The sequence below is a fragment of the Gobio gobio genome (genome assembly GCF_949357685.1).
Source record: "Gobio gobio genome assembly, chromosome: 9".
Taxonomy (NCBI): domain Eukaryota; kingdom Metazoa; phylum Chordata; class Actinopteri; order Cypriniformes; family Gobionidae; genus Gobio; species Gobio gobio.
In genome coordinates, this window is record NC_137115.1 from 19,282,102 (window position 1) to 19,309,489 (window position 27,388).

At 37.3% G+C, this 27,388-nt stretch overlaps 2 protein-coding genes across 2 annotated transcripts; one reads left to right on the forward strand and one right to left on the reverse strand.

The window, feature by feature from the left end:
• Window positions 1–8,884: 8,884 nt before the first annotated feature.
• On the forward strand, window positions 8,885–15,068 carry irf8 (interferon regulatory factor 8). The gene is made up of 8 exons (XM_079824835.1): window positions 8,885–9,206; window positions 9,784–9,967; window positions 10,169–10,245; window positions 10,392–10,500; window positions 10,805–10,846; window positions 11,714–12,100; window positions 12,432–12,547; window positions 14,408–15,068. Exons 1-8 carry the CDS (start codon window positions 9,039–9,041, stop codon window positions 14,597–14,599), a joined length of 1,275 nt encoding a protein of 424 aa, XP_079680961.1. The 5' UTR covers window positions 8,885–9,038; the 3' UTR covers window positions 14,600–15,068.
• A 3,535-nt stretch (window positions 15,069–18,603) lies between these two features.
• LOC307131969 (THAP domain-containing protein 6-like) lies at window positions 18,604–26,591 on the reverse strand (the record flags this gene model as incomplete). The annotated part of the gene is made up of 8 exons (XM_079826104.1): window positions 18,604–18,700; window positions 18,950–19,097; window positions 20,879–20,941; window positions 23,765–23,896; window positions 24,659–24,692; window positions 25,793–25,897; window positions 25,982–26,174; window positions 26,518–26,591. 8 exons carry the CDS (start codon window positions 26,589–26,591, stop codon window positions 18,604–18,606), a joined length of 846 nt encoding a protein of 281 aa, XP_079682230.1.
• Between the last annotated feature and the right edge of the window lie 797 nt (window positions 26,592–27,388).

The following is a 27,388-nucleotide window of genomic DNA, read 5'->3' on the forward strand; positions in this document are numbered from 1 at the left end:
TTCAGGACGGGACACTGTAGGTTTGAGTACCCTACCACCTCAGGTGGTGGCTACCATCACTTCCGCTAGGGCCTTGTCTATGAGACACGCCTATGTGTTGAAGTGGAACCTGTTCGTCACCTGGTGCTCTTCTCGCCGAGAAGACCCACGGAAATGCCTGATCGGGTCTGTGCTCTCATTTCTACAAGAAGGGTTGGAACGGAGGCTGTCTCCTTCCACCCTGAAAGTCTATGTGGCCGCTATCTTAGCCTACTACGAGACAAAAAAGGTAAGTCAGCACGACCTGGTCATCAGGTTCCTGAGGGGAGTGTGGAGACTGAATCCTCCTCGCGCTCCCCTCGTACCCTCTTGGGACCTTGCAGTGGTCTTATCCGCCCTGCTGAGTGCTCCCTTTGAGCCATTGCGATCAGTCAAGCTTAAGTTCCTATCAATGAAGACAGTGCTTCTGATCGCTTTGGCCTCCATCAAGAGGGTAGGGGACCTGCAGGCATTTTCGGTTGACGAAGCATGCCTGGAATTTGGGCCGGCTGACTCTCATGTGATCCTGAGACCCCGGCCCTGATATGTGCCCACGGTTCCCACCACTCCGTTCAGGGACCAGGTGCTGAACCTGCAAGCGCTGCCTTTGGAGGAGGCAGACCCAGCCATGGCACTGCTCTGTCCAGTATGTGCCCTCCGTGCTTACATAGACAGAACGCAGTGTTTCAGGACCTCAGACCAGCTCTTTGTCTGTCATGGTGGAAAGCTGAAGGCAAAGGCTCTCTCCAAGCAAATGTTGCCTCACTGGATAGTGGACGCCATTGTCTTGGCTTACCAGACGCAGGGTCATCCATGCCCCCTAGGGGTGAATGGAGTGGAGTGTGCCCTCCTCTTGGGCTCTAGCGCATGGTGCCTCGCTGACAGACATCTGTAGAGCTGCAGGCTGGGTGACACCCAACACATTCGCCAGGTTCTATAACCTCCGAGTGGAGCCAGTGTCCTCTCATGTACTCGCCTCAACTAGTGGCCGGTAACTGGACAGGCTCAGGTGTCTTAGCTTGCTCGCCACTCCACTCCACGGACTGGATACATGCGATATTTTCTCAGTTGTGCTTCTCCTGAAGCCCTGAGCTCCTCCAGCACTGTTGGTGCCGACACCAGTGTGCATGCCCACTCGGTCAGCCCTTGTGTCCGGCTAGGTGCCCAATGTGTATGGTTCCTCTCTGCTGGGCATGTATTTTCACTGTAAGCCTCCTTGAGCATGTGTCTTTCCCTTGGCAAGCTATTGCCACTCCTGGGGTGTAAAAATCTTCCTCCTTCGGCGGGTTTCCCCAGAGTTCTTCCTTATGCAGCCCCTCCTTGGGTCATATGTTTTTCCTTAAAGGGATAGTTCACCCAAAAATTTAAATTCTGTCATCATTTACTCACCCTAAAGTTGTTCCAAACCTGTATGAGTTTCTTATGCTGAACACAAAAGAAGATAGAGTGAAGAATGTTTGTAACAAAGCAGATAGAGCAACTATTGACTACCATAGTATTTTTTTCCTACAATGAACAACTATGAACAAACCAGGTTTGGAACAACTTGAGGGTAAGTAAATGATGACAGAATTTTCATTGTTGGGTGAACTATCCCTTTAAGTCCTCCCTACAGGCAGGCACTTGGCGCATGTTTCCACGTGGAATATGCTTCCCAGTGTACCTTGGTATTCCTGTGATAAGTGGGAGTCCTTCATCCGTACTAGTCTTACGACAGGGATCTCACACTTACACAGGGCATTGGATGACAGCCAAGTGGCGTGATTATACTGGACCCCCATTCATCAGTCACTGACGCTACTCGGAGTGACTAAACGAAAGGGAACGAGGGTTACATATGTAACCGAGACGTTCAATAACTTACCGTTCTGCCAGTTTTCTTCTTACTTAATGACTCGAAAGTATGCTGATGTCTTTTTGTCGGGTGCTGTTGCCATGGTGAATCGTAATTTCGGATCTTCCTTGATCATGGCTTTTCATAGTCATGGCTTAACATGGAGTCACAAGCACGTCACGTGTTATCTCCTTTGTTTGATGTCACATTGTGAGCCGTTATCTCCTTTTTTTTACATGAGGCGAGTCTGTGCAATGGCGGATGTAGCCAGGGCATAACTTCTGATTGGCTAACATGGCTTTACAGTTAGGGTTATATTGCTACCTGTTGGATTGGCATGCTCTTGACAGCGCTACATGGCATGTTTTGCATGTGGACGGGCATTTTTTTTAAACCATGCTTGTGTGGACAAGATCGTTTTTTTAAAAACTTGGTAATAAAAACTTTGTTTATAAATACCTGTGTATGTGTGGACTAGGCCACAGACATGACAGGAACTAACTAAACAGAACATACACGTTACAAAAGACACGTGTGTATTATTTCACATGAACTTGACGAGTTAATTCTGAAGACAGCCACACACCCAGTTATAAAAGGGTGTGCACACTTATGCAGTTAATAATTTTTTCTCTGAAATGTGTCTCATTGGTTTTCAGTGGAATTGCATAGTAATTTATAGCATTGCAATTTTTACATTAAATGTAAAAAAGTTCTGATATGATTTAGTTAAAGGTGTCATGAACACCTGAGGTCAACTTATGACGCTTGTTACATTCAAAAACGTCATAATGAATAAGTAATAGGCTATTTTCTGCCATGGTTTTGAGGCTCTCTGAAAAACACTCGGTTTTGATGGGCGTGCCACACTGAAGACTTGGAAGTAAACACCCACGGCTAGGATTGGAAAAGATTTGCATATTTAATGAGCTTCAGCTCCCTCAGTACATGTGGAAATTGTTTTGAAAGCGTCTGGGGAAACGCGTCTGGGCTCGTAAAATACCTTTATCAAACAAACACAATGATTGATCTCTCATCCACCCGCGATTGATTGGAACGTTATTTTTGTATCACTTGGCCCGCCCGATCAGTGAATATAACCGATGATCACGAACGAACCAATAACACCTTCTCCAGCCTGTGACAGCGTGCTAAGGTATGTAATCAATAGATATCAAACGATCTGTAACAATATCCAATTCTAACACATATAAAAAAACATGTTTTACTCACATAAGTGTGTTGCACCGTTCCTGTCGGATCCAATATAGAAGGCACAGCATTGTGTTTTAATCTCAATATGTCTTGTATCTTGTTTACAATCGATTCTGCGGTGAAATGGAGAGAACAAACACTGGACAATTGGATAAAATAATAGGGTATGCCGGGTATGCCTATCTCTGTGGTGAAACACGTCTCTGTCATAGTCGCACATGAACGGTTCTTTCATTGCGTTGGTCATAATTTATCTTTTGCTGCATCTTCCTAATTCGGAATATGATCAAAGATACATATGTGGACGTGCTCGGAGAAAATTAGCCATTGAAAAAATTTATGTTTAAATGAACAAAATGACTGAATGGAATTCAAAGTCGTCAAGTCAGTAAAATTAATCTACAGTATCACTGCTGCGTATGGGTGAAGTAACACACAACACAACGTGTATAAAGAGAGCTTATTTTATCTGTAATCAAGTGTGTAGCAACCATTATAGCCTGCGTTTTACAACTATTTGAGCGAATGCAGACTGAGTGACGAATCATTCATAAACAGCCTCCTCATTTCTTCTCTGCATTGGTTATTGGTTATGACACAATAAAGTACTCTTTTCATCACATACCGCCACAGCAAAAACTGCACATTGCAACCAGTTTCACAAAATTGATTGGGGCGATATGATTACAAATTTAGGGGGGCCAGAGGGGGGGCCAAGCATGTTGATACGGGGGCACTGGCCCCCCTGGGCTCCCACCTAGAACCGCCACTGTATCAAAGGAAAGTTGATTTCTCAATTCATCACCCCTTAAAATTTTTTGCATTAAAAAAAACCCAGCCATTTTAACAGGGGTGTGTAGAATTTTTTATATCCACTGTATACACACACACATGCTGGGTTTCCATGTTTTATGGGGACTTTCCGTAGACATAATAATTTTTATACTGTTAACTGTATTTTCTATCCCCTAACCCTACCTATTCCCCAAAACCTACCCAACACATTTTTACATTTTCAAAAAACATCACTTTGTGTAATTTATAAGCTGTTTTCCTCATGAGGATAAAAAAAAACAAGGACAAGGATTTTGGATATTGCTATCTTTGTGGGGACATCTTGTCCCTAACGTAGAGTTTACCTGAACCACACAACACACACACACACACACACACACACACACACACACACACACACACACACACACACACACACACACACACACACACACACACACACACACACACACACACACACACATTGGGTTTCCATGTTTTATGGGGACTTTCCATAGACATAATGATTTTTTATACTGTACAAATTTTATATTATATCCCCTTAACCTAACCCTACACCTAAACCTACCCATGACAGAAAAATCTTTCAACATTTTTACATTTTCAAAAAAACATAATTTAGTATGATATAAAAGCTGTTTTCTTCATGGGGAGCAAAAAATGTCCCCACAACGTAGGGACCACACACTAATTATCACTATTATTATTATTATTATTATTTTATTTTACCCATCTTTGGCATCCTGGCATGCTTTTTTAAGCAGTACTGAAGGAGTTCATTGTTGCGCCAATTCACACTGGACACTTGTTGGCTGAATTTTAAGTTTTTGAGTAAATGCATTCAACGTATATTTGTCTAAACCAAAACCAAGTATTTCAGCACAAGCCTTTAGATCAGATGATTTTTAAGATGAGAAAAATAGTCAAGTGTGTGTTTTAACAGTGTACAGTAACAAATCTATTTTTTGCAGTCGGTTATTTAAGTTATAAGTTATTTAGGATACTAGTGATTCAGAAATGGCACTAAGTATGAGGATGAATTAGTGTACAACATGTGAAAACATGTTGCGTGGCAAGCCTAAACTAGTAAGGACAGTCTGCCTGGAAACTAACCGGATGTCTGTCCTCCCACTCCATTCCAGCACAGACCGTGAGCAGGGCTATGTGCCAGGGAATTCCCAACACCCTCCTCAAGACATGACATAGCTGCACTAGACTGTTAAAGACATTCATGCATGCTGAGATGGTGTGTTTCTAGTGGATGATACAGATTTCTGTGGAAAATAACCTGCTGATGAAAGGGAGATGATGGAGGATAATGTTATTATAACAGAGGTCTGGTTTTATTAAAACATTGTGATGCCATTCCCAGATGAAAACCTCTCATGGGATTCCTAAGAAAAATTTTGACACACCATTCAGCCACTACCTTATTGACAGAGTGATTCTGGGTTGGTCAATGAACATTTTTTTAACATTTAATCAGGGCACTGTGATCAAAAGTGAAACTGATTTCTAACAAATTAATCTAAGAGTCTAAGATTTTCCAGAAAAGCCTGCTTCCAGTAGGTGTTTGCATGGGGCCATCCTTTTAATAAACAGAAGAAAGATTCACTCAACTTTTGAGCTTTTATTTATGAAAAGAAATGTGATTGAGTCACTGAGGCTGCCCCAGTACAACACAATTGTACTTTCAGTTAGGCATTGGGAAAACATTAGACATATTAAAATGGCATACAGAACGATGTTATGATTTCCCTTTTTTTTGTCTCCGCCCGAAACCATGCAACAGCAATTGAAAATAGCAAAAAATGTCCCCACACCGTAGGGTTTACCAGGACCACACACTAATTATCACTATTATTACTGTATTGAAGGAGTTAATTGTTGTGCCCATCTACACTGGACACTTGTTGGCTGAATTTTACGTTATTTTTTGGGTAAATTCATTCAATGTATATTTGTCTAAACCAGAGCCAAGCATTTCAGCACAAGCCTTTACATCAGATGATTTTTAAGATGATAAAAATAGTCAAGTGTATGTTTTAACAGTGTACATTTGTAACATACATGTTTTGCAGTCAGTTGTTTAAGTTATTAGTAATACAACTACTTGTTAGTAAGTAATTGTACTTTCAGTTAGTAATCAGGAAAACATTAGACATAATAAAATGGCATACAGAACGATGTTATGATTTCCCGTTTTTGTCTCCCGTCTATGCACAGCAACTGAAAATAAGCTGTCGTCTGAGTAATACCACAACCTTCAATTTGTTCTGGTTTTGATGACAGAGCAGGTTATTTAAATGCTTGCTTGCATTGAGCACAATTGCTTTCTCTCTCTTTCAGTACCGGGCATGGTTGCTTGCCAGCTATAGACCCAGCTCCTTTGAAGACCAGGAACAAGTCAAAGCTTTACTGAGTCTATATGCAGAACAGGGGCGACAAAATGATCCGGAGTGGATGAGCCAGAGGTCTCGCATCTATCCTCTATCCTGCAACCAATACGGTGCATCAGGCAGCAACAGATGAACGCTGCCATGATGCCAGTCTTTGCTTTACCACATGCTTTAACCCTAGCTGGACAGTAATGGCATGTGAGGCAGTCCATGTGGAGTTAATTTCAAAAGAGATTGCAGAGCACTCGCCCTTTATATTATAGTCATGCTGATGTGAGCACTCTGAAGTGTTCAGATTCATCTTGAGTTCATTAAGCAAAATGATTAAAACAGTATCCCCCCCCCCCTCCATTAAATCCCTTAATAAGTTGCTTGAGTCACCATAATTGTTGCATTTTATTTAAAAAAAAAAGCATATGAAAAGAAGGATACACTTTTCAACATTGACATAACAGTATAAATATTATTTAAATGACAACCTGCGCTAAAACACTAAAGTAGCCTTATTAAATGTAGTATTTGGACTGATATTTTATTATTTTTATTTCCTATAAACTCAATATCACACGAGTAGCAGTGCGTTAACGCCGTGATCACCTACGAATCACAGCCGTTCTGATATACAGCCATATCACACGGCTATGAGTGTGATACTGCATTTATACAACAGTTTGACGGCACAAGGGAGTAAATAAACAAGAAACAACAACGGAGTGTCTTTAAAAACAGTGTCTTTTGTGCAGAACTACTTCCTTCCACATGGATTCAAATTTCAAGTGGACAGTTTAACAGTTGTGACCAAGCCGATGTCCATAATATTCATTATTAAAAAAAAATCAGTTTGAATGTCCACTGAGGAAAGCGTCATTTTTGTCCTTTTAAACGATTTCCCAAGACAGCGATAAAAACAACTTCCTTGTTTACAATCAGTCACTCATAAAGACAGTCTTTGCCGCCATCTAGTGGTGTAATAATGTAACTGTCACTGAATTTGAAATTACAATCACTAACGGACCCTTTTTTATATAAAATAATATTTAAATTCACAACAAAAGCCATTATAAAAAACAACAGAAAATAAACACATGCAAACAATTCAGTCAAACATACAAAATCAGCGCTCTAGTAGGCCCTACAGGATTTAAGATCCTAAATATAAAGTTATCAAACTTAATTTCCCCTTAAGCCAAATCGGTTTGCTACTACTGCAATAACAGTAGTATTTGTAAAATCATGGAGGTTTGCTCGTCCGCCATGACACTCTCTGTGGGAAATATTGCAAGCGGAGTGATACAAACCGTGAAACGGTTAGAGTGCTGTCACTGGGAGAGAATTGCACGGCTCTTAGCCAAGAGGTCTTAGTTCTCGGATTTGAGAACCAGAAATAACTGTTGTATAAATATACTGTTGTTCTCTGAAAACATAAAAATAAATAAAAATAACTCTTTGCAAGATATTTTATTGCAAACATGCAACAATATTTTTAAACCAGAGCTTACATTTAGCCTATTATTATTAAGTTAGTGTGAGAAGCCTTATATAAAGTGATGAATTGGGTTTAGCTAAAACAACAACAAAGTAACTTCTTTTGGATAAACACAGACATAAATGATGTATTTTCCTTTGTTGCTGGCTGCTTTTGTATCAGCTCTTGTTTTCACAGTTCTTTTAAGTGATGATTTGCTAGTTCCCACCCCGCCCCAAGAAAATTAAATAAAAAATAGTTTATTACGTATAATGTATAGGCTACATTAACTACAATTTAGCCATAGTATTGCCTAGCCCTACTCCACACTATGTTGAACCAGTAAGAATGACTTATTTTGATTAGTCGTGTCATGCTCAGCTTCCTCTCAAACTGTCTTGAGGAGAAAACTCCTTCACGACGACCACTACCTGTGCTCATATCCTCAAACACACCACCAGCATGCAACCTCACCTTTCCAAGATCCGCTTTTTATAGTTTCCACATGATCTTTAAACTTCCTGACAGCAGGTTAGACGTGGCTTTGACATGAGACGTCAACCATTTCAGAACATGCCACCACAATGAGGCATTATTTAACTGTTCATTATTAAATCTGTGGATGCTCTGATGATGAACCACAACCATTTGAGTCATGTGGAACATTTGTTTGTTTTCCATTTAATACTTTTTGAGATATATCTTAATATGAAACTCCCATTGCACAAACCATATTAATTCACATGTAGGCCTATCATGTAGCATAAAATAGACAACTGTTTTATGCTGTATAATATAATCTGAATAGTTTAAGGTTTACTACAGTATGTGTAAAAGAGTATTTAATTTTACTTTTAGACTTCCTGATATTCATTCACTCAAACCTGCATTTGATACACATTGAAAAGTGTTTTATTTTTAGGATTTTTATCTAAAGATATAACCAGTGGGATATTCAGAAGACTAAAGTAAATTGGGTTTAGGTATCAAGGGGATGAGCCTCTAAGGACCCATTCCCCTCTTTCCCCTCAGGTCACTCTACACACCTCCAGAACTACTAGATTGCGATTTCTTGTAAATGCGTCCGCTTCGTAGAATCTAATTTACATATTCATGTAGTGCCAGCGATAACGCGCAGTGATTGGACGACTGGGCGTTGGGCAGACCAATCCGCTCTCACGACATTTTTTATTCACTTGAGCGGGTGTCTTTTTCATTATAAATAAAGCTGCGTGGATAGTTGTGAATGTGAAATTTCACATTCGTCAGCAGCCCGCTGTAAAGGCATTACAGTGGAGTAAGAGTGTAAAAGATGAATCCGGGGGGTCGCAGACTGAAACAGTGGCTTATAGAACAGATCAACAGTAACATATATAATGGACTACTATGGGAGGATGAGAACCGCACCATGTTTCGAATCCCTTGGAAACATGCAGGAAAACAAGACTACAACCAAGAGGTGGATGCGTCCATCTTCAAAGTAAGTATTGATTTATTATAAATAAATAATAATGTTGTATGTTTGTTTCATAAAAAGTATATCATTATTTAGTAATATGTAATAAGATTCTGAATATTTAGATGATGTCATAGTGTACACAAAAGTTTGTACAAGCGCAACATCCGAATGTGCATCTTGTTCATATTTACTTATGTCAAAACCGAGGGAATAATAGTTCCCCTCTTTTAGATTTTGTCAGTTTGACATTGCTTGTTTTCAATCTCCTTCTAGCTTATTTTTACATTAAATATTGGTTAGAGGGGTTACTAAATTATATATATATATATATATATATATATATATATATATATATATATATATATATATATATATATATATATATATATATATATATATATATATATATATATATATATATATATATATATATATATGTTTTTTTATAGTTATTATATTAATGAGATAATTTGCCTGTTTGTATATTTTTCTAAAAAAACCATACTAATGTGTATCATATTCAGTTACCTTACTAGTCTATTTTTTGAGAGTAATTCTGATGTTGTGGTGATGTCTGACTAAGCATGTGTTTTCACAGGCGTGGGCGATATTTAAAGGGAAGTTTAAGGAGGGGGATAAAGCTGAACCAGCGACATGGAAGACCAGATTGCGCTGTGCACTCAACAAGAGCCCAGATTTTGAGGAAGTTACTGACCGATCCCAGCTTGACATCTCTGAGCCTTACAAAGTGTACCGGATTGTGCCAGAGGAGGAACAAAAGTGTATGTGTGTTTGTGTGTGTCTGTGTGTGCGCTTTTGTTTTTCTTTTCCAAGAAACATTAGAAATAGCACCGAGGTTAATTCTTACAGGCATACATTAAAAGAAGTTCAGTGACTCTACAGAGTGACCCATTGCTATTTATCTAAATATCCCATTGTCTTTACAAACTAAGTGAATTAATGGCATGTATTTTATTTTGTAGTGGGTAAAGGCACAATCCCTGACATTGACACCACTGTCATGGGCTGCTCACCAGACCTGGATGAACCTATTAAAGAGGTATTGCCATTTCTCCACATGTTAACTGCTCGGTTTTCCCTTAGAATGATGAAAGATGAGGGTATTGAGGGGAATAAAAGGATTTATTGTGAATTGTAGTGATATTAGACTGATGCCTCTAATTTCTATATAATGTTTGTGTGCAGTCTTCAAATGATGAATACGTGGGCATCCTGAGGCGTAGTCATTCTCCCATAGATGAAGGCAGTAACATGCTTTCATTGCAGGAATGGTGGCAGCAAGGATCTCACAATGGTACCACTGTTTATGACTTGTTTCTTTACATTTTAATAAAGTTTAAGAAAGAAGATAAAAGTAAATGTAACAAATACTTTCTTGAGTGCATAAAAACTGTTTTAAAAAATAATTAATAGAAATTGGAAAAATTAACACTGCTGCACATTTTCTTGCTACAAACGGCGTAATATTGACTGATTTCCATCATAGTTGCTGACAGTGTTTCTGTTTTGCTCCCTTTTTCGTTGTAGTGGTAGGTACTGAGAGCTGTGTTGTGTTCAGTTCTTTTGTGTTCTTATTCATGTTTTATGTACTTTCACAGCTGCTGTTGTTCATCAGGATCCTGCAGGCACATTCAGTGCTGGTATGTAAAGTGATATGTGAAGGCCAAGCATGGTTACCTATGCTCAGAATCTGTCCTCTGCATTTAACCCATCCAAGTTAGTGGATAGATACACTACCAGTCAAAAGTTATGAATCATTAAGATTTTTTAATGTTTTTAAAGAAGTCTCTTCTGCTCACCAAGGCTGCATTTATGTTATTTAAAAATACAAAAAAGCTGTGATATTGTGGAATATTATTAACAGGTAAAATAACTGTTTTCTATTTGAATATATTTTAAAATGTCATTTATTCCTGTGATGCCAACCTGAATTTTGAGCACCATTACTCCAGTCTTCAGTGTCACATTATCCTTCAGAAATCATTCTAATATGACGATTTTCTGCTCAAGAAACATATATGATTATTATCAATGTTGAAAGCATTAAAAACATTTTTTTTATTTTTTAAAACATAAATTGCATTTTAAATAGAAAAGGTTATTTTAAATTGTAAAAACATTTCACAATAATACTGTTTTTGCTGTATTTTTGATCAAATAAATGCAGCCTTGGTGAGCAGAAGAGACTTCTTTCAAAACCATTAAAAAAAATCTTAATTAGTGCAAACTTTTGACTGGTAGTGTGTGTGTGTGTATATATATATATATATATATATATATATATATATATATATATATATATATATATATATATATATATATATATATATATATATATATATCTCTCTTTGCAAGAGAACTGTATATCTTTGTATAGATTCATTTTTAAAATCTTTTAAAAAAGAGTTTACTAGAAAAATCATGAAAAACCTTGGGAACTCTGATCCTTGATCATTTCAATGCTGCTTGAGTGGGACGGTTAACTGCAAATTTCTCCTTACCTCCAGGGTTCTCTCAGATGATGATTTGTTTCTACTATGGAGGTCGGCTGGTGGGCAGCATGGTTACCACTCATCCAGAGGGATGCCGTATCTCCCCCTGTCAGCCCCCTCTGGCTAACGGCTTCTTGTATGGACCAGACAGCCTCCAGAACATCCGCTTCCCATCCGTTGACCTCATCGAGCACGAGCGGCAACGTCATGTCACCCGTAAGCTCTTCAGTCACTTGGAGCGTGGCGTACTACTGCGTGCCAACCGAGAGGGCATCTTCATCAAGCGTCTGTGTCAGAGCAGAGTGTTCTGGAGTGGCCAGGACCCTCTGTACAACCACATCCCAGGCAAACTAGAGCGAGATGCTGTGGTGAAGATCTTTGACACTGCCAGGTTCCTGCAAGGTAAACGAAGATCCTTCCAAACATTATAACTCCAGATTTTTTGTAAAAGTCTATTTCTGTTCAAGACCATACAAAACAGTTCACAATTGAAATTTACTACTAATAAAATCAACTATGTCAGTATATAAGATGCTGTAAGATCATAGTAAATAACTAAATAATTATTTTTAATGTATAAGTTTAGTTTATCAATTTATTTATTCTAACTTGTTATTGAAATACAATTGACCTAATTTATTTTTTAATTATGTACTAATTATCAATGGATATGATTTAGATCACACATAAAAAATAAGAATTATTTATATATGTTTGTTTTATTTTCTTGCAGCGCTGCAGTTATATAAAGAGGGTCATTATCACCCTCCAGAGCCCACCGTCACACTTTGCTTTGGGGAAGAGTTTAATGATTTCAGCACTGTCAAGAGCAAATTAATCATTGTGCAGGTAATTAATATAAAATATATTATATTTATAAACATGAATGATCTCATTTAGTGTATTCTCCAATTTATGATATTAAAACAATCTTTCTTTCTATTATGTTGAAATGTTATATTTGTGGAAACTAACACTTTACAGTTTTCAATTTGTTAGGTATCCTGAATAACAATGAATAATTCTTTACAGTATTTATTAATCTAAGTAAATGTAATTTTTTTACATATATTAATAGATTTTAGCTATATGAATTAGTTATACGTATGTATTAAGTCAAGTCACCTTTATTTATATAGCGCTTCACAGTGGTGAACTGCAACAGAATTTGATTCGGCTGTACAGTCGCTCTGGAGAAAACAGTGATGTCATCCAGCTCAGTTCAATTATCATATAGTGTCAATGCGGGCAGATCAGTAATATAGTTGAATATTTAGTGTCCCCAACTAAGCAAGCCAAAAGCCAAAGGCTGGAAAGGAACCAAAACTCCATCAGGTGACAGAATGGAGAAAAAAACCTTGGGAGAAACCAGGCTCAGTCGGGGTTCCAGTTCTACTCTGGCCAACGAACAAACAGTGTATGATTATGATTCAGGCAAACATTAAAAAGTCAGAAGTCAGATTAGATCGGAACATTCAGAACATTTGTCCAGTTCCATCCGGTTGAAGATCAGAGTCATCCCGCAAGAGGCCTTCACAGGGGAGAGTCTAGTTGACACAGTCTCTGCAGACACTTCGGGGATGCGTTGTGGTCGTGTCTAGGCCCGGATCTGGCTGACTACAGTCAACCTCGGGATAAACAGAGAAACTAATATTATCGTAGATGCCATTTTTCTTATGATGTAACGAGTACACCAGGTGTTATGGGAAGTGTTCCCAGTTCCGGCTGACTTAGTTAATGCAGCCTAAACAATCATTTAACTGGTTTGAATAATAGGAATTGAAAATGTTCTATGTGTATGCCATAGTAAAGAGATGCGTTTTTAGTCTAGATTTAAACTGACAAAAGTGTGTCTGCTTCCCGAACAATGCTAGGAAGACTGTTCCACACTTTAGATGCTAAACAGGAAAAGGATTGACTGCCTGCAGTTGATTTTGATATTCTAGGCATTATCAATTGGCCAGAATTTTGAGACCGCAATAGATGTGAGGGAGTATAATGCGTATAAAGCTCGCTCTAGTACTGGGGAGCTAAACCATTTAGTGCTTTGTAAGTAATAAGCAAGATTTTAAAATGTATACAATGTTTAATAGGGAGCCAATGCAGTGTTGACAGAACTGGGCTAATATGGTCATACTTCCTGGTTCTAGTAAGAATTCTACCTGCTGCGTTTTGGACCAGCTGGAGTTTGTTTATTAAGCATGCAGGGCAACCACCCAGTAGAGCATTACAATAATCTAGCCTTGAAGTCATGAACACATGAACTAACTGTTCAGAATTTTGCATTGAGAGCATATGTCGTAGTTTAGATATATTTTTAAGATGGAAGAATGCGGTTTTACAGATGCTAGAAACGTGGCTTTTAAATGAGAAATTGGAATCAAAGATTGATGTATTATGAATAAACATGAAACAAATAGTACATTTATAAATGAACATTACCCTAGATTAATTAAAGTTGTTGTTCATTGTTATTGGATGATGTCTAGTGCACTAACTAATTGAACCTTATTGTAAAGTGCTAAACTGAACCTTATAGAGACTAATTTCGTAATATGAATTACTATTTAATACTAAATAATATGATTACTTATAGACAATTAGCTTCTTTGATGTAGCTTCTTTTCATATTTTTCTATTCATATTCTTAATTACCTGAATTGAAAGCACTATGAAACACAGCAATAACCTAATTCTTTATCCAAACAGATCACAGCATTGAACTGTCAGCAACTGGTGGATACAGTGACTGCCCGCCGATCCCAGTATAGCAGTGCAAATTTGGAGATTTCAGATGACATGGCCAGTGATCAGATGGCTCGTATATATCAGGATCTGTGCAGCTACCCGGTTCCCCAACAAGCTTCCTGTTTCAGGGACAACCTGCCGATTCCAGTCTGAGGCAGAACTCTGAGCCAGTCTTGGCTCAAAGAGTCAGTTCATGTTCACAACCAAAAATTATGCTTTTACAATGTCATTACATAAAGAAAAATATTGACCTTTAGGTGTGCTATCTGGGTGTGCCCATTCTCTCAGTGCTGAAAACAGCATCTGACAGAAGGTTTGCAATGTTCTCAGGGATGAAGTACTCATTTGTTTGAGGAAAGTGATATCTGTATCTGATATCTGTATATATTACTATATTATTTTTATTGATTTTGCCCTAAACATTTGAAATTTCTCTTTTATTTTCTTTTTACTATGCACTGTAACGTTGATAGGTTTTACTATCCTTCATTTTTCTATTGATTTTGCAGATTTTTTTTAATGCTTAATACTATTATTTTTCAGAAAGGTAATTCTGAGTTGAATGCAGAATAAATGTCAAATGAGAAATATATGAATAATTAAAGAAATTACTTTAATAAGCTGGGTGTCTAACTGGTCTATACATTGTGTGTACTGTCACACTTTATATTAGGTGTCCTTAACTACTATGTACTTGCATCAAAAATATGTACAATGTACTTAATGTGCAATTTGGCTTGCATGTGTATGTACTTGTATAGAGTTTCTCCATAACAGCTGTCATGACAGCTTTGGAGGCTCCATGATATTGCTGTTCATATATCATATATATATATATATACAGTATATAAATATTAGGGCTGTCAAGTGATCACAATTTTTAATCTAATTAATTACACGATGTGGCCATTAATTAATCGGGAATTAATTGCACATCAAATTTGGCTAAGAAATTACTCCCAAAAGATCATTTAAAGTCGTCAAATAGACATTACAAAAAGTAGCTTCAGCAAAAACTATTTTTGGGCAAACTATACCTTTAATGTTTGTTTTTATTAATATGGAAATATGAAATTATTTTTAATGAAATCATACTTTTAAATAAGAAACTAAAACTGCCAGTAGGTGACGATAAGACATAATAAATACATAGACGCCCTATTGGCCGTTTTAGAACGTTGCTGCAATACGTCAACGCGTCCGCCATATTGCTGCGGGCAAGACTGCGCTTTGAACAAATGCAAGTAAACGGGTGATCTGTGGTTTCTCTGGATAAAAACTAAAATAACGTTTACATTTAATTTTCACATTAAATTAAATAAAGTTTTCTTATTGTGGAAAAAGCATTTTCTGTCTTTAACTCGATTTTAGTTTTTCTTGTGCTTAGAATTGACCGTCGTTGAGAAAATAACACAAATCAGAAAATACAAGTCACACTGGAAGGCTGCGTTCTGTATTTTTATATCACTAAAATTATAGATATTTACAGATAGATACTCCATATATACAATAACAATGATAACTGATGGATCCTTTATACATATATGGTACAACAGTGCAATGCAAATAGTAAATATAAGATAAAGTGAGAAGTAATAGTAAATAGTTTAGTGTATAATGTAACGGTGGTGACCCCCAAAACAACAATTCACTATTCACTATTCACTGTTCAATAAATTGTTTTTGGTTTTTACTGTTTGTTTTGGTCATAAACAGTATACAGCAAATAAAATAGTAATGAATAGTATAATTATATAATATCAAAATACAATAATATAGTACTATATTGATAATAGAATATATTTTGTATAACACTATAATCATAGCAATAGAATATGAAATTACAGAATATATATATATAAAAAAAAAGTTAAATAGCGACTGGTGAATAGTACAATAATTTAAGAGCATACATATAATAGATTGATATCATCACTTTCCCAGAGGATGATTGGCAAATAAACCGCTCCGCTAATCTGACCACCTTCACTGTACCGTCAGAAGGAATCATCAGCCCTCCACTGTTTTTCAGTTTACAAAAAGGGGATGGAAGCTCTTCTACTGCTAGAGATGACATTTGAACAGCTGATAGTTGCACGGTCTCATCCTGTGGTGCCACATTCCCTGAAGTGCTTGGAGAGATACCGCACCGGACCATGAGACGCCTGAAAATGCCCTGTAACTGGCCTTCAGTAGGATTGTTATTTCAACCCCCTAAAACACACACACCTGATAATATATATTCACCCTAAGGCCATCCAAGATGTATATGAAAAAACAGCTCTTCTTTTAATACAGATATTGCCTCTTTTCAGATTTTATATATATATATATATATATATATATATATATATATATATATATATATATATATATATATATATATATATATATATATATATATATTCAAAATTTCTGAAATCCCTACCTGATGCTCGAATTGAATTGAAGCTCCAAGTGATCCTGGCTAAATCGATAAGTGCAGATGTACCGCTGAAATCAGAGCTGTTCATGAATCATCAACATTAGGGTGTCAATATTGATGATGAACCCCATCACAGATAGGTACCTTCAAAAAGAAAATGTTTTGTCAAAATGATCATGGCAAAATCAAGATACTCTTAAAGAGAGCACAATGTAATTTTGTTCACTGAAAGTTGTAAATGGTCTTAATGTGACACAACAACACAGTGGCATGCCATTGCGGTGACCAATAAATAGCTCTAATAATAGAACATTTGCTCCATTGGCTTGTAGATCAGATTAGTTAGAGAGATTGAGGGCAAATTATATAAAGTTATTTGTAAAATCCAAAAACTTTGGTACTTTTGAGAAAACATTCAGGGACGATTCCCATGAAGCCACCCCATTGCAATGTCTCTGGTTGGTAATTGTATTTTCCTAGAACATTTAAGATGGTGCGTATCGCAATATTACTGCATGCCTCTTAAGAGTATAAATTAGTGTCAGGGTTAGGAACCTGTAAGTAATTAATCTAACTAGGAACAATTTTAGAACAGAACTGGAAAGGCTTGAAAATATGAACATAGTGCATACATACCAATTTGCCAACTCTAAGAAGAACTGAAAAATACTTAACATAGAATAATTCCAACAGAAACAAAAAGAGTCAGTGAAAAGATCAAAACAATGGAACAAGAACATCATATGAACTTATGATGTCATGTACTTGTGAACTCTTCATGTGAACAGAAGCTTGACAATTTTAAATAACCTATTTGATTGGTGAAGAGGTGTGCCATCTTTCATCACCAAACTGATCAACAAGAACTATACTCTATCACTCCAATTCCAAGAACCCAGGGGACTTTTGAACCCTTTGGCACGTGGATTATGGCTGTTCATAATGTCAAATAGCCTGTCAATCATCTAAAAGCAAATGTTTGCATTAAGAGAAAGCATTTAATTAATCACAGTTTTTGCATAGTATTACCTCAATGAATTCAGCCGTTGCTTCACAGTGTTTAAACTGTGAATAGCCAAGGTCTCTCAATGTGCGCAGAGCTACAGCAACTGAGCGACTTAGTGTCTGTGCAGCCAAAGACACCTTCATCTTCTGTGAATCAAAATGCACATGCTTGCCTGTAACCTTGTAGGCTGCATGCAGTCCCTCTTTTACTTAAACGTCATTAAGATGAATAATGAATGTCCAGTTGATCTGACCAGTGCTGCTGGTTATTGGACTGTAAGCCTGCAACATATTCCAAGCCAGCTTCAACATGTGGCAAGCATCCATCATCACAAACACCTTCTCACCAGTCACTGGATGTGCGGAAAAGGTTTTTAAGGGCTGAAGAGAGTTTGCCTTTAACTGGCACCCAAGTTGGTTGCACATGCTAATATTAGAGGCATGTCCATCCATCACACACCACTCTTATTCCACGCTCATGCAGTTCCTCTAAGGCATGTACAATTAAGACCTTCTGTGTATCTGGTGACAGAGAGTTGGTCAGGTAGTAGGCAATTGGAGCCTTCCAATGGCCTTGTAGGCCAACAACCATAAAAACAAGAGCTTTGGTGGCAACATCAGTTTCATTCATATAATCCCCCATATCCACAAATCCAGACATTTTCTGTGTATGAGGATTGTAGTGAAGATGTTTTTTGATAGCCATGACATCCAACATGAGAGTCACTCATCCATATTTAGCTGGGTCTTCCTCTTGTCGTCTTTTCAAAATGTCCAACATCATCATGTTGAGGCCAGGTTTGGAATCTACAGAACTCATCCACCTTTGTAAAATAAAAAGTAGTTAATTAATGTATTACTCAATCAATCAATCAATCAATCAATCAATCAATCAATCAATCAATCAATCAATCAATCAATCAATCAATCAATCAATCAATCAATCAATCAATCAATCAATCAATCAATCAACCAACCAATCAATCAATCAATCAATCAATCAATCAATCATTCAATCAACCAATCAATCAATCAATCAATCAATCAAATGAATCAAATTAAATGAAGAGTACCTCTGTAATGGATGTGGGAGGTGGAGATGGAGAGACTTTCTCAAATAATTATAGGCTTTTAGGCCATGTAAGTGAAGAGTGAGGGCAAACTCCCTCTGCTCTTTTGTGTACTCGTGGCCCTGTTTTGACAAGAGGTCTTTCGGAAGATCTGAAATTCAGTTATAACAGACTAACTAATAAATGTTCTTGCAATAATAATGGATATAATAATAATAGCAATGGGAAAGTGTACACATAAGTTATGTGTGGCAATGTGGATGGGAGAGAGAGAGGGCAGGAGAGAGAGAGAACAAATAGGGAGAGAGAAGCTGACTACACCACCCTGATCACTAGACCAGGGAAATATCCCAATAAGGACATACAGGTTCGATTTCCCCATAGACAGAGACTCTGAGACGTGGAGTTACAAAAATCTTTATTAAGCCAGGATAAAAATGTTAGAGTGAGTCAATTATATCTTGCACATCAAAGAGTCAAATCACTGCTGGCACAAACACACAAGAAGAAATTACAATAATAACTCACAGGGCTCGTGGTTACCAGAAGCAGGGTGAGCTAGTGCCACGTATCGCTAAGTTTGACGATGGTCAAGGTGCACCCACACGTGCACTACACTTCACACACACACACACACACACACACACACACACACACACACACACACACACACTCACTTCAACCAAGGGTCAATCACTATAGGTTGCAAACCACACTCTGTGTCTCATAAGAAACCACCACCAAAAGAGCAACTAGCCCTTCTGCTCCGGACCCACGGCACCTGGAACGCAAGAAACACAAATGACCAAACAAAAATAAATGTTCAAGTAAATGTTCAAGTAAATGTAGGTAACCCACTTTAAAGAAAAGTATATACAACAGACAAAATTAACCAAACGTAACAAACAAAGGAAGACCACAAACCACTCAAACCTGCAACCATTGGTTTCAGTGATGGTATATGGAGCACTGCCACAGGCTGGGTACAATTCACCACACTATTACCTGTGCAGTGACACGTTAAAGAGCATTACAGTGGTCAAATAAGGGAAAAAACACAGAAATGTGGAAATGAGCAACAAAATAAGAATAAAGGAAGCAGCAAGGAAACGTAAACAAAATATCAGTATTAAAAATCCAAACAAACTCAATTGCAATAAAACAAAAGAAATTAACTAGAGCAACCTAAATAAACTTAACAAAAGAAAAACATAACGCTCAAGCATTCACTAAATTGTAGACAAACGCACATGGCAGGCTGAGCAAACAAACAAAACAGAACCAAACATTAACAAGTAATAAGAACAAAACATTAAAGTAATAAAAACAAGACATTAAAGTAAATAGGAACCAACCATTAAAGTAATAAAAACAAAACAAAGTAAATAAGACCAAGACAGCAGCACTGAAGGTCCTAAGCCAGTCTTCGAACACCCTTAAACAGGCGGATTAATTCACCAAGCATGCAAAGATCACGTCATTTGTCCGGCAGCCACAGATAAAAATGAGTTCACAAAGACAAGCAGGAAGTCAAGCACCAATCCAACGGCGGCGCTCAGTGCCATACACACAACATGCACTTGTATCCGTTAACTGGAGCGCCGCAACAGCGAGGGCAAATCTTCAGACCGGGTGTGCACCCATCAGCACAGACGAGGGTAACACTGCACAACGTAACAGTAACCAGGTTAACATTCCATAAGCCCGAGCACAAATCACAACGGATACAGCACTCACCTCCAACAAGGGAAACCAGGGCGCCGTAAAGGCGGTCACACTAAGACGCCACCCCTGGCAACAAAACAGCCGCCTTAATATACGCTTGGAAATTAGATGCTGATTACCTGAGCCTAGGGACGAGTAATCCATCCCAGAGAGGATGGATGTCACTCCACTACATATGCATAAGTTTTTTTTTTTTTTTTTTTTTACCAGAATAGAAATTGAGCCTCTCTTTCAAGTCTTCATTTAGGAGGTTCTTCCCCTTCAGATCCTCTAGAACAGTGGTCACCAACCTTTTCAAGCCAAAGATCCCTGACCTCAGCCTTGATGAAAGGCAAGATCTACTTATAGATTTTTCATGGCCGATTCAGAGGTTTTTTTTATTTATTTCGAGAACATCTGTCGTTTTTTTTCTTTTTCTTTGCTTAAGCAAATTATTTTGTTGTTTATTTGCTCTATAACAGCCCAAACTAGCCTTAAAAAAAATTAGCCATTTGAAATGTGAGGCAACCACTGCATTTTAATCACTACCCAAACAAAGATACACACATGAAGCATGAGCAGTGTTTTTTTTATTTAAATTAGATTGCACAATTTCAAGACTTTATTCAGCTTTAGCTTTGTGAAATTGATACATAAGACACACCTGCACAAAACAAAAACAGATGGACTGAATAAAAACGCTAATTCACTTTTTGACAGTAGATGGTGCTTATGGAAAAGAAGCGTTTCTTTGGGTACCGCTGTAAAATGCCATCAAAATTATTCTGGAGAGAGTTTCGTTCAGAGATACATTCATTTAACCCCCCTCCCCGATTTCGTGCCTTGATAATGTGTTTGTACGGCTTTACACAGAGAGGCCGGATAGCTGGCCTGAATGGTTGTAACGTTAGTCAAGTGAAAGCAAAACTCACGTATCTGATATTTCACAGGGGGTTATTATCAGCGTCGTCGATCCAACGCGCACATTGGGCAGTTTGCAAAAAACTTCACTAACAACTGTGTTACTGAACAGAAAATAAACAGTGAGAGCAACAGAAATATTATACGCATGCGACGTTCACAGCACGCGTATGGGGGTAGATTTGTTGCATTATTCCAAACAAATAGATTGTTATCCACAAATAAATGTAAAGAGATTCACAAAAATGAAATAAATTCACAAATAAATAGAATGAGATCCACAAATATATGCAGGAGTTTCACAAAAATGAATTAGATTCACAAATAAATACAATGACATTTGTGAATAAAAAAAATATCCACACATATGTTTTTATGTCACAAACACAACTCTGCCTTGCATTCATTTGTGAATCTCTTCCTGTGCATTTGTGAATCGCTTCCTCTGCATTTGTGGATCGCTTCTTGCACATTTGTAAATCGCAGCAAAGCGCGTGGATTTTGAAACATTTCTAGCATCTACACTCAAACAAATCCACAAATAGGTAGACTCCACCCACCGTCTACTTGAGCCAATCAGATAACGGCCATATTGTGCTGACTAGAGCCATAGAGCTCTCACTAGTTCTAAACATCTCCGCGCTGTCAGTCTGTTTTAATAGGATTTAGCAGGATAGACAGCATTTTCACTGTATTTGCAGCGATTTCTGTCGAATATTAACACAATATGTGCATTGACTTCGATTAGGCTTTACAGTAGCATTTTATTCTGGGGAGAGATAAAGAAAAGACAACGTTAATCTTTTTTTGAGTGATCTGGTCATTTTATTTGGGTCATGACAGTACAACATGATATTACATCGTTGAGTATTGTAGTCAATCACGGGCATTTCTGTTGAAAATAATAACCAATCACAGTGTTTCCCACACATAGACTAACTTTTTTTTAACGCTATTTAAAACGTTCAGCTGCATTTCCTTTCCCTGCTCTCCCTCCGTCTCTCTGTCACTCACGCGCGTCTCTCGCTCTCAAACTGCCAAACCTGCTTTTGATATGAAACAAAGTCTAAGCGTTTACATTTTTTTAAGTTTTAAAACGCAATTCAAACAATAAAAAGTGGTGTGGCACTAACGAGTAAAGTCAGAGGCGTTGAAAAACTACCTGCTCTCATCTCCCAGCGGCACGCGCGGTCACGTGGTTCATGGAGCTCTCAGACGCTTTTGACTGAAAGATCTCAGAGAATCTAAAAACTGTTGAAATGACAGATAGCATCTGGATATAGTAGCTGTTGCAGTGGTGCTCACGTTATCTAACTGAAGTCTAACGATATATTATATAACACTAAACATTACCTCTAACGTGCTTCACAAAATACATCTTCTATCAAAATTCCTGAGAGGTCAACTAATGTCATAAAATCTCAAAATATGCAGTAATTTCATCAGTTTGCCAGGAGTGTGCTTGAGATAACCTACACTGAAATGAATGGGGTTCAGGGTTCAATGCTGGAACTATTATTGGTCACTCCATGACACTCTTTAAGTCTATGGGAGTGGTAACTAATGGCTCTGGACAAAACGTGATTGGTTGGAGCGAGAATGTGCTACGATTGGTCAGCACAATATGGCCGTTATCTGATTGGCTCAAGTAGACGGTGGGTGGAGTCTACCTATTTGTGGATTTGTTTGAGTGTAGACGCTAGAAATGTTTCAAAATCCACGCGCTGTGCTGCGATTTACAAATGTGCAAGAAGCGATCCACAAATGCAGAGGAAGCGATTCACAAATGCACAGGAAGAGATTCACAAATGAATGCAAGGCAGAGTTGTGTTTGTGACATAAAAACATATGTGTGGATATTTTTTTTATTCACAAATGTCATTGTATTTATTTGTGAATCTAATTCATTTTTGTGAAACTCCTGCATATATTTGTGGATCTCATTCTATTTATTTGTGAATTTATTTCATTTTTGTGAATCTCTTTACATTTATTTGTGGATAACAATCTATTTGTTTGGAATAATGCAACAAATCTACCCCCATACACGCGCTCCGTCCACGGCACGGACTGCCTTCTGCATTAAAGGAGCGGTACATAATTCTACTTGTTACATGTTGTTAATTATTTTTCGGTTATTTATCGGGAGCTACCGGGACAGTGATAAAGATCGACCAGTCGATCGCGATCGACGGGTTGGCGACCACTGCTCTAGAAGATCATGCACAGTGCTCTTTGCCCTCCCTTCTCTGTCCTTCACATTCCTCATCTCTCGATCCAGACTCTGCACTCTAGCCAAGGCTTCACAGAGTCTGGCCTTTAACCCTTAAATGCATGACTGTTTCGCCAAACATTCTTACATATTCGGGTCTTTAGCAAACCGGATCTATATCTAACATGGATAGATGATATTAGAGTAACAATTACAGAAGAATAAAATAAAACATATTTCGTTACCTTTTGGAGCTTGGAAGGGTTCAGTTTGAGCAGATGTTTTACACCATCATCACTGTCCTCGTCGGAGCTCATTTCCCAGTACATTCTACATCTGGCTCAAATTCGCAATCTCATGCATATTCTCAAAACTCATTTTCAACATCTTCAAAATAAATGTTTTGATCACTGACAGCTTCCTTCACCAGATCCATAATCAAGTGACAATGAGACTAATATTTGTTTGAGTTCAGTACTTGCTCTTCAGTAAATCACTGAGCCGTTTCAAGTTTTAAGCCATTTCAGATTATAATTATTATTGTTTCGTTTTCAGTCAGCAGTAAGTATGAGTGAAACGTCACTTCATCATTGTGTATCAGACATTGCCACCTTGTGGAATAAAGGTGAATCGCAGTTATTTTGTCATTATAGATTCATTTATTATTCTGCAGAAAAAAAATACGTACAATCTTACACACCTCGGGTCGTTAGCGACCCTATACAATTTTGACAAAAAACTTGTTATATTGTTTGAAATGGATTGATTGAGGAATACTAAGAAGGTTGATGTCTTACTTAAAAAAATGAACGAGGAGGGGAGTGAATGACGTCTCGGGTCGCTAAAGACCCGAGGTATGCATTTAAGGGTTAAACCAGTGGGAGATGCAGGCAATGCATAGGTGTGGTCCTAGTAGAAAGAAGGGTAACGCTTTAGAACACGGCCCGGAAAGTACTGCGTAAGTAAAGAGAATTTACTGCAATTTTCGGTAATTATAGTGTAACTATAAAGTAAGTATGTGTAGCTTTAAGAGAACAATATGTAATATTGGAGGATTAAAGGGGTAACTATCAGGAAAATTAACACATTATTTATACTGTAAGTATTTTTTAATTAAGGGGTAATTATCCGTGTAGTTACAGGGTAAGTATGAATCTGCGGGCCGTAAATTAAAATGGTTCTTGTTCCCCTCTTGTTTCATGTAATTACAGGGTAAGTATGAATCTGCAGCCTGTAAAATAAAGTGGTTCTTGTTCCCCTCTTGTTTCGTGTAGTTACAGGGTAAGTACAATAAACAGAGGAAGACAAGCAAGAGAAACAAAAAAGGGACAAAACGTGCCTCTTTCTGTCCGGACGTTATTATTTGAAATTAAAAGTTTATTTAAAAAAAATGAATAAGAAGTGTCATCTGTTTTGGATTAAGTTGTTTTTAAAATAAATATTTCCGAGTGATATCAGATTTTGTATGTGTTGTTTATTGTACTTACCCTGTAACTACACGAAACAAGAGGGGAACAAGAACCACTTTATTTTACAGCCTGCAGATTCATACTTACCCTGTAACTACATGAAACAAGAGGGGAACAAGAACAACTTTAATTTACAACCCTCAGATTAATACTTACCCTGTAACTATATGAAACAAGTGGGGAACAAACACCACTTTAATATACAAGCCGCAGATTCATACTTACCCTGTAACTGCACGGATAATTACCCCTTAATTAAAAAATACTTACAGTATAAATAATGTGTTAATTTTCCTGATAGTTACCCCTTTATTCCCCAAATATTACATATTGTTCCCTTATACCTACACGTACTTACTTTATAGTTACACTATAATTACCGAACATTATGCTGTAAATTCTGTATTAGTTTTTATGCTGAAAACATTTGTATTTGTTTTCATAAAAATTTCATTTTCATTGAGAGACATAGAGGTTTGAATATGACCAGGACCAGGACCCAGCTGTTCTGGGTTTAACTAGAACAGAACATATACTCACAGCATTAGGCAGAGGAGGATCAGTCTCTTGGAAAAGATGAGAACAGCCCACTAACAGGCTTTCCTCAGCTTTCCTTGAGGCTTGTGTTGCCCTGGTTGCAACGGGCTAAAAAGGAAACAAAAAAATATAAACAAATAACCATTTAATGGCAAGCTTATAATCTTTATAATCTAGTGATGATAAACCTACTCTATGTAGATGAGTCGGGAAAATGAAGACTGATGGTTTAGCTCCATCCCTAATCCTGACAGTCTGACTTGTCCTGTCAAAGTCCTCCGACTTGAAGTACTCACTGCATAGCACAGAAAACTCGCTTGCGGAAAAACCTTGCCTTCGTAAAGCTACTTCCCACTGTCTCCTCAACTCTTTGTCTTTGGGAAACCTTCAATGTGTGAGAAAAATTAGCTAGCCAACTAGTTAACTAACATTAAGATTCACAATTTGTCAGTTGCTTACCTGATGCAAGTACTTGTCATAAAAGTCGGTTTTAAGAAAATATAGATGAATATTTAGATTTCAGGAAATTTACTTTATAATATAAAATATAATATAAGCTAAAACTATATTATAAATCATGTCAACTCATGTCTCAACTTTCACAGCTAAGTTAACTAGCAACATCACTAGCTATTTTAGTCTGACTGACTCACAACTTAGCCAACTAACGTTACTATTACTAATTATATAATGACAAAATACAACCAGAAACAAATGTTCAGTCTTACTTGTGAGAGGTAATTCCCCAGTTTTCAATTGTGAAGCGATTTGTACAGCCCCAAGCAGCACACGAAGCAGGCATTTTTCTTATTAGATTGATTAGAGTTATGAGAAAGTTGCCCTCCGCAATATGGTGGCGCCGTTGACGTGAGATCCAACGGCCAATAGGGAATCTATGTATTTATTATGTCTATGGCGATAAATGTCCAATTGAGTCATTCATTCATTCGATTCGTTCACATTCGTTCATCAGTGAAGTAAATGGTTCTCATTATGGTCTATTGAATCATTGGTTCACCCGATCGCTCAAAAAGTTGTTTTGCTCGCTCAAAACTGCTTTGTCTTTATATTTTCATTGGCAAAACAGACTATATTGTGTCTAAAACAACACAATATTAACTTATTTATTTATTTTATTTATTTACTGTTGTATAAGACCAGGGTATTCCAGAAAGCAGTTTATGTGACATACCTGGGTATGTTTAAGAGTAAGTAAGCAGATAACCTCAACTTTCGGTTCCAAAAATGGAGGAAACTTTCAGAGTATGTAAGTAGCCATAGCAACTGCTCCAGAGCAGATTATGTTCCAGGGTTAGTTTGCTTAAGAGGTATTCAGATGTGTTTTATATAATTAATATAGTTATTAATATAACCAAATTTGTTTTAGTTATATAATATACAATATTATATATTAATTCTAAATAATTAGAATAAAAACAATTATAACAAGTTAATGTTTAAATGTTAATTCAATTCAAATATATTTATTATTTATTTTATTGTCATCTCACACATGGATCTGCATTAATTTAATTAGCATCAAACAAACAATATAATCCTTATGCTCAGTGAATAAAGATTACTTATTAAATGAAGACA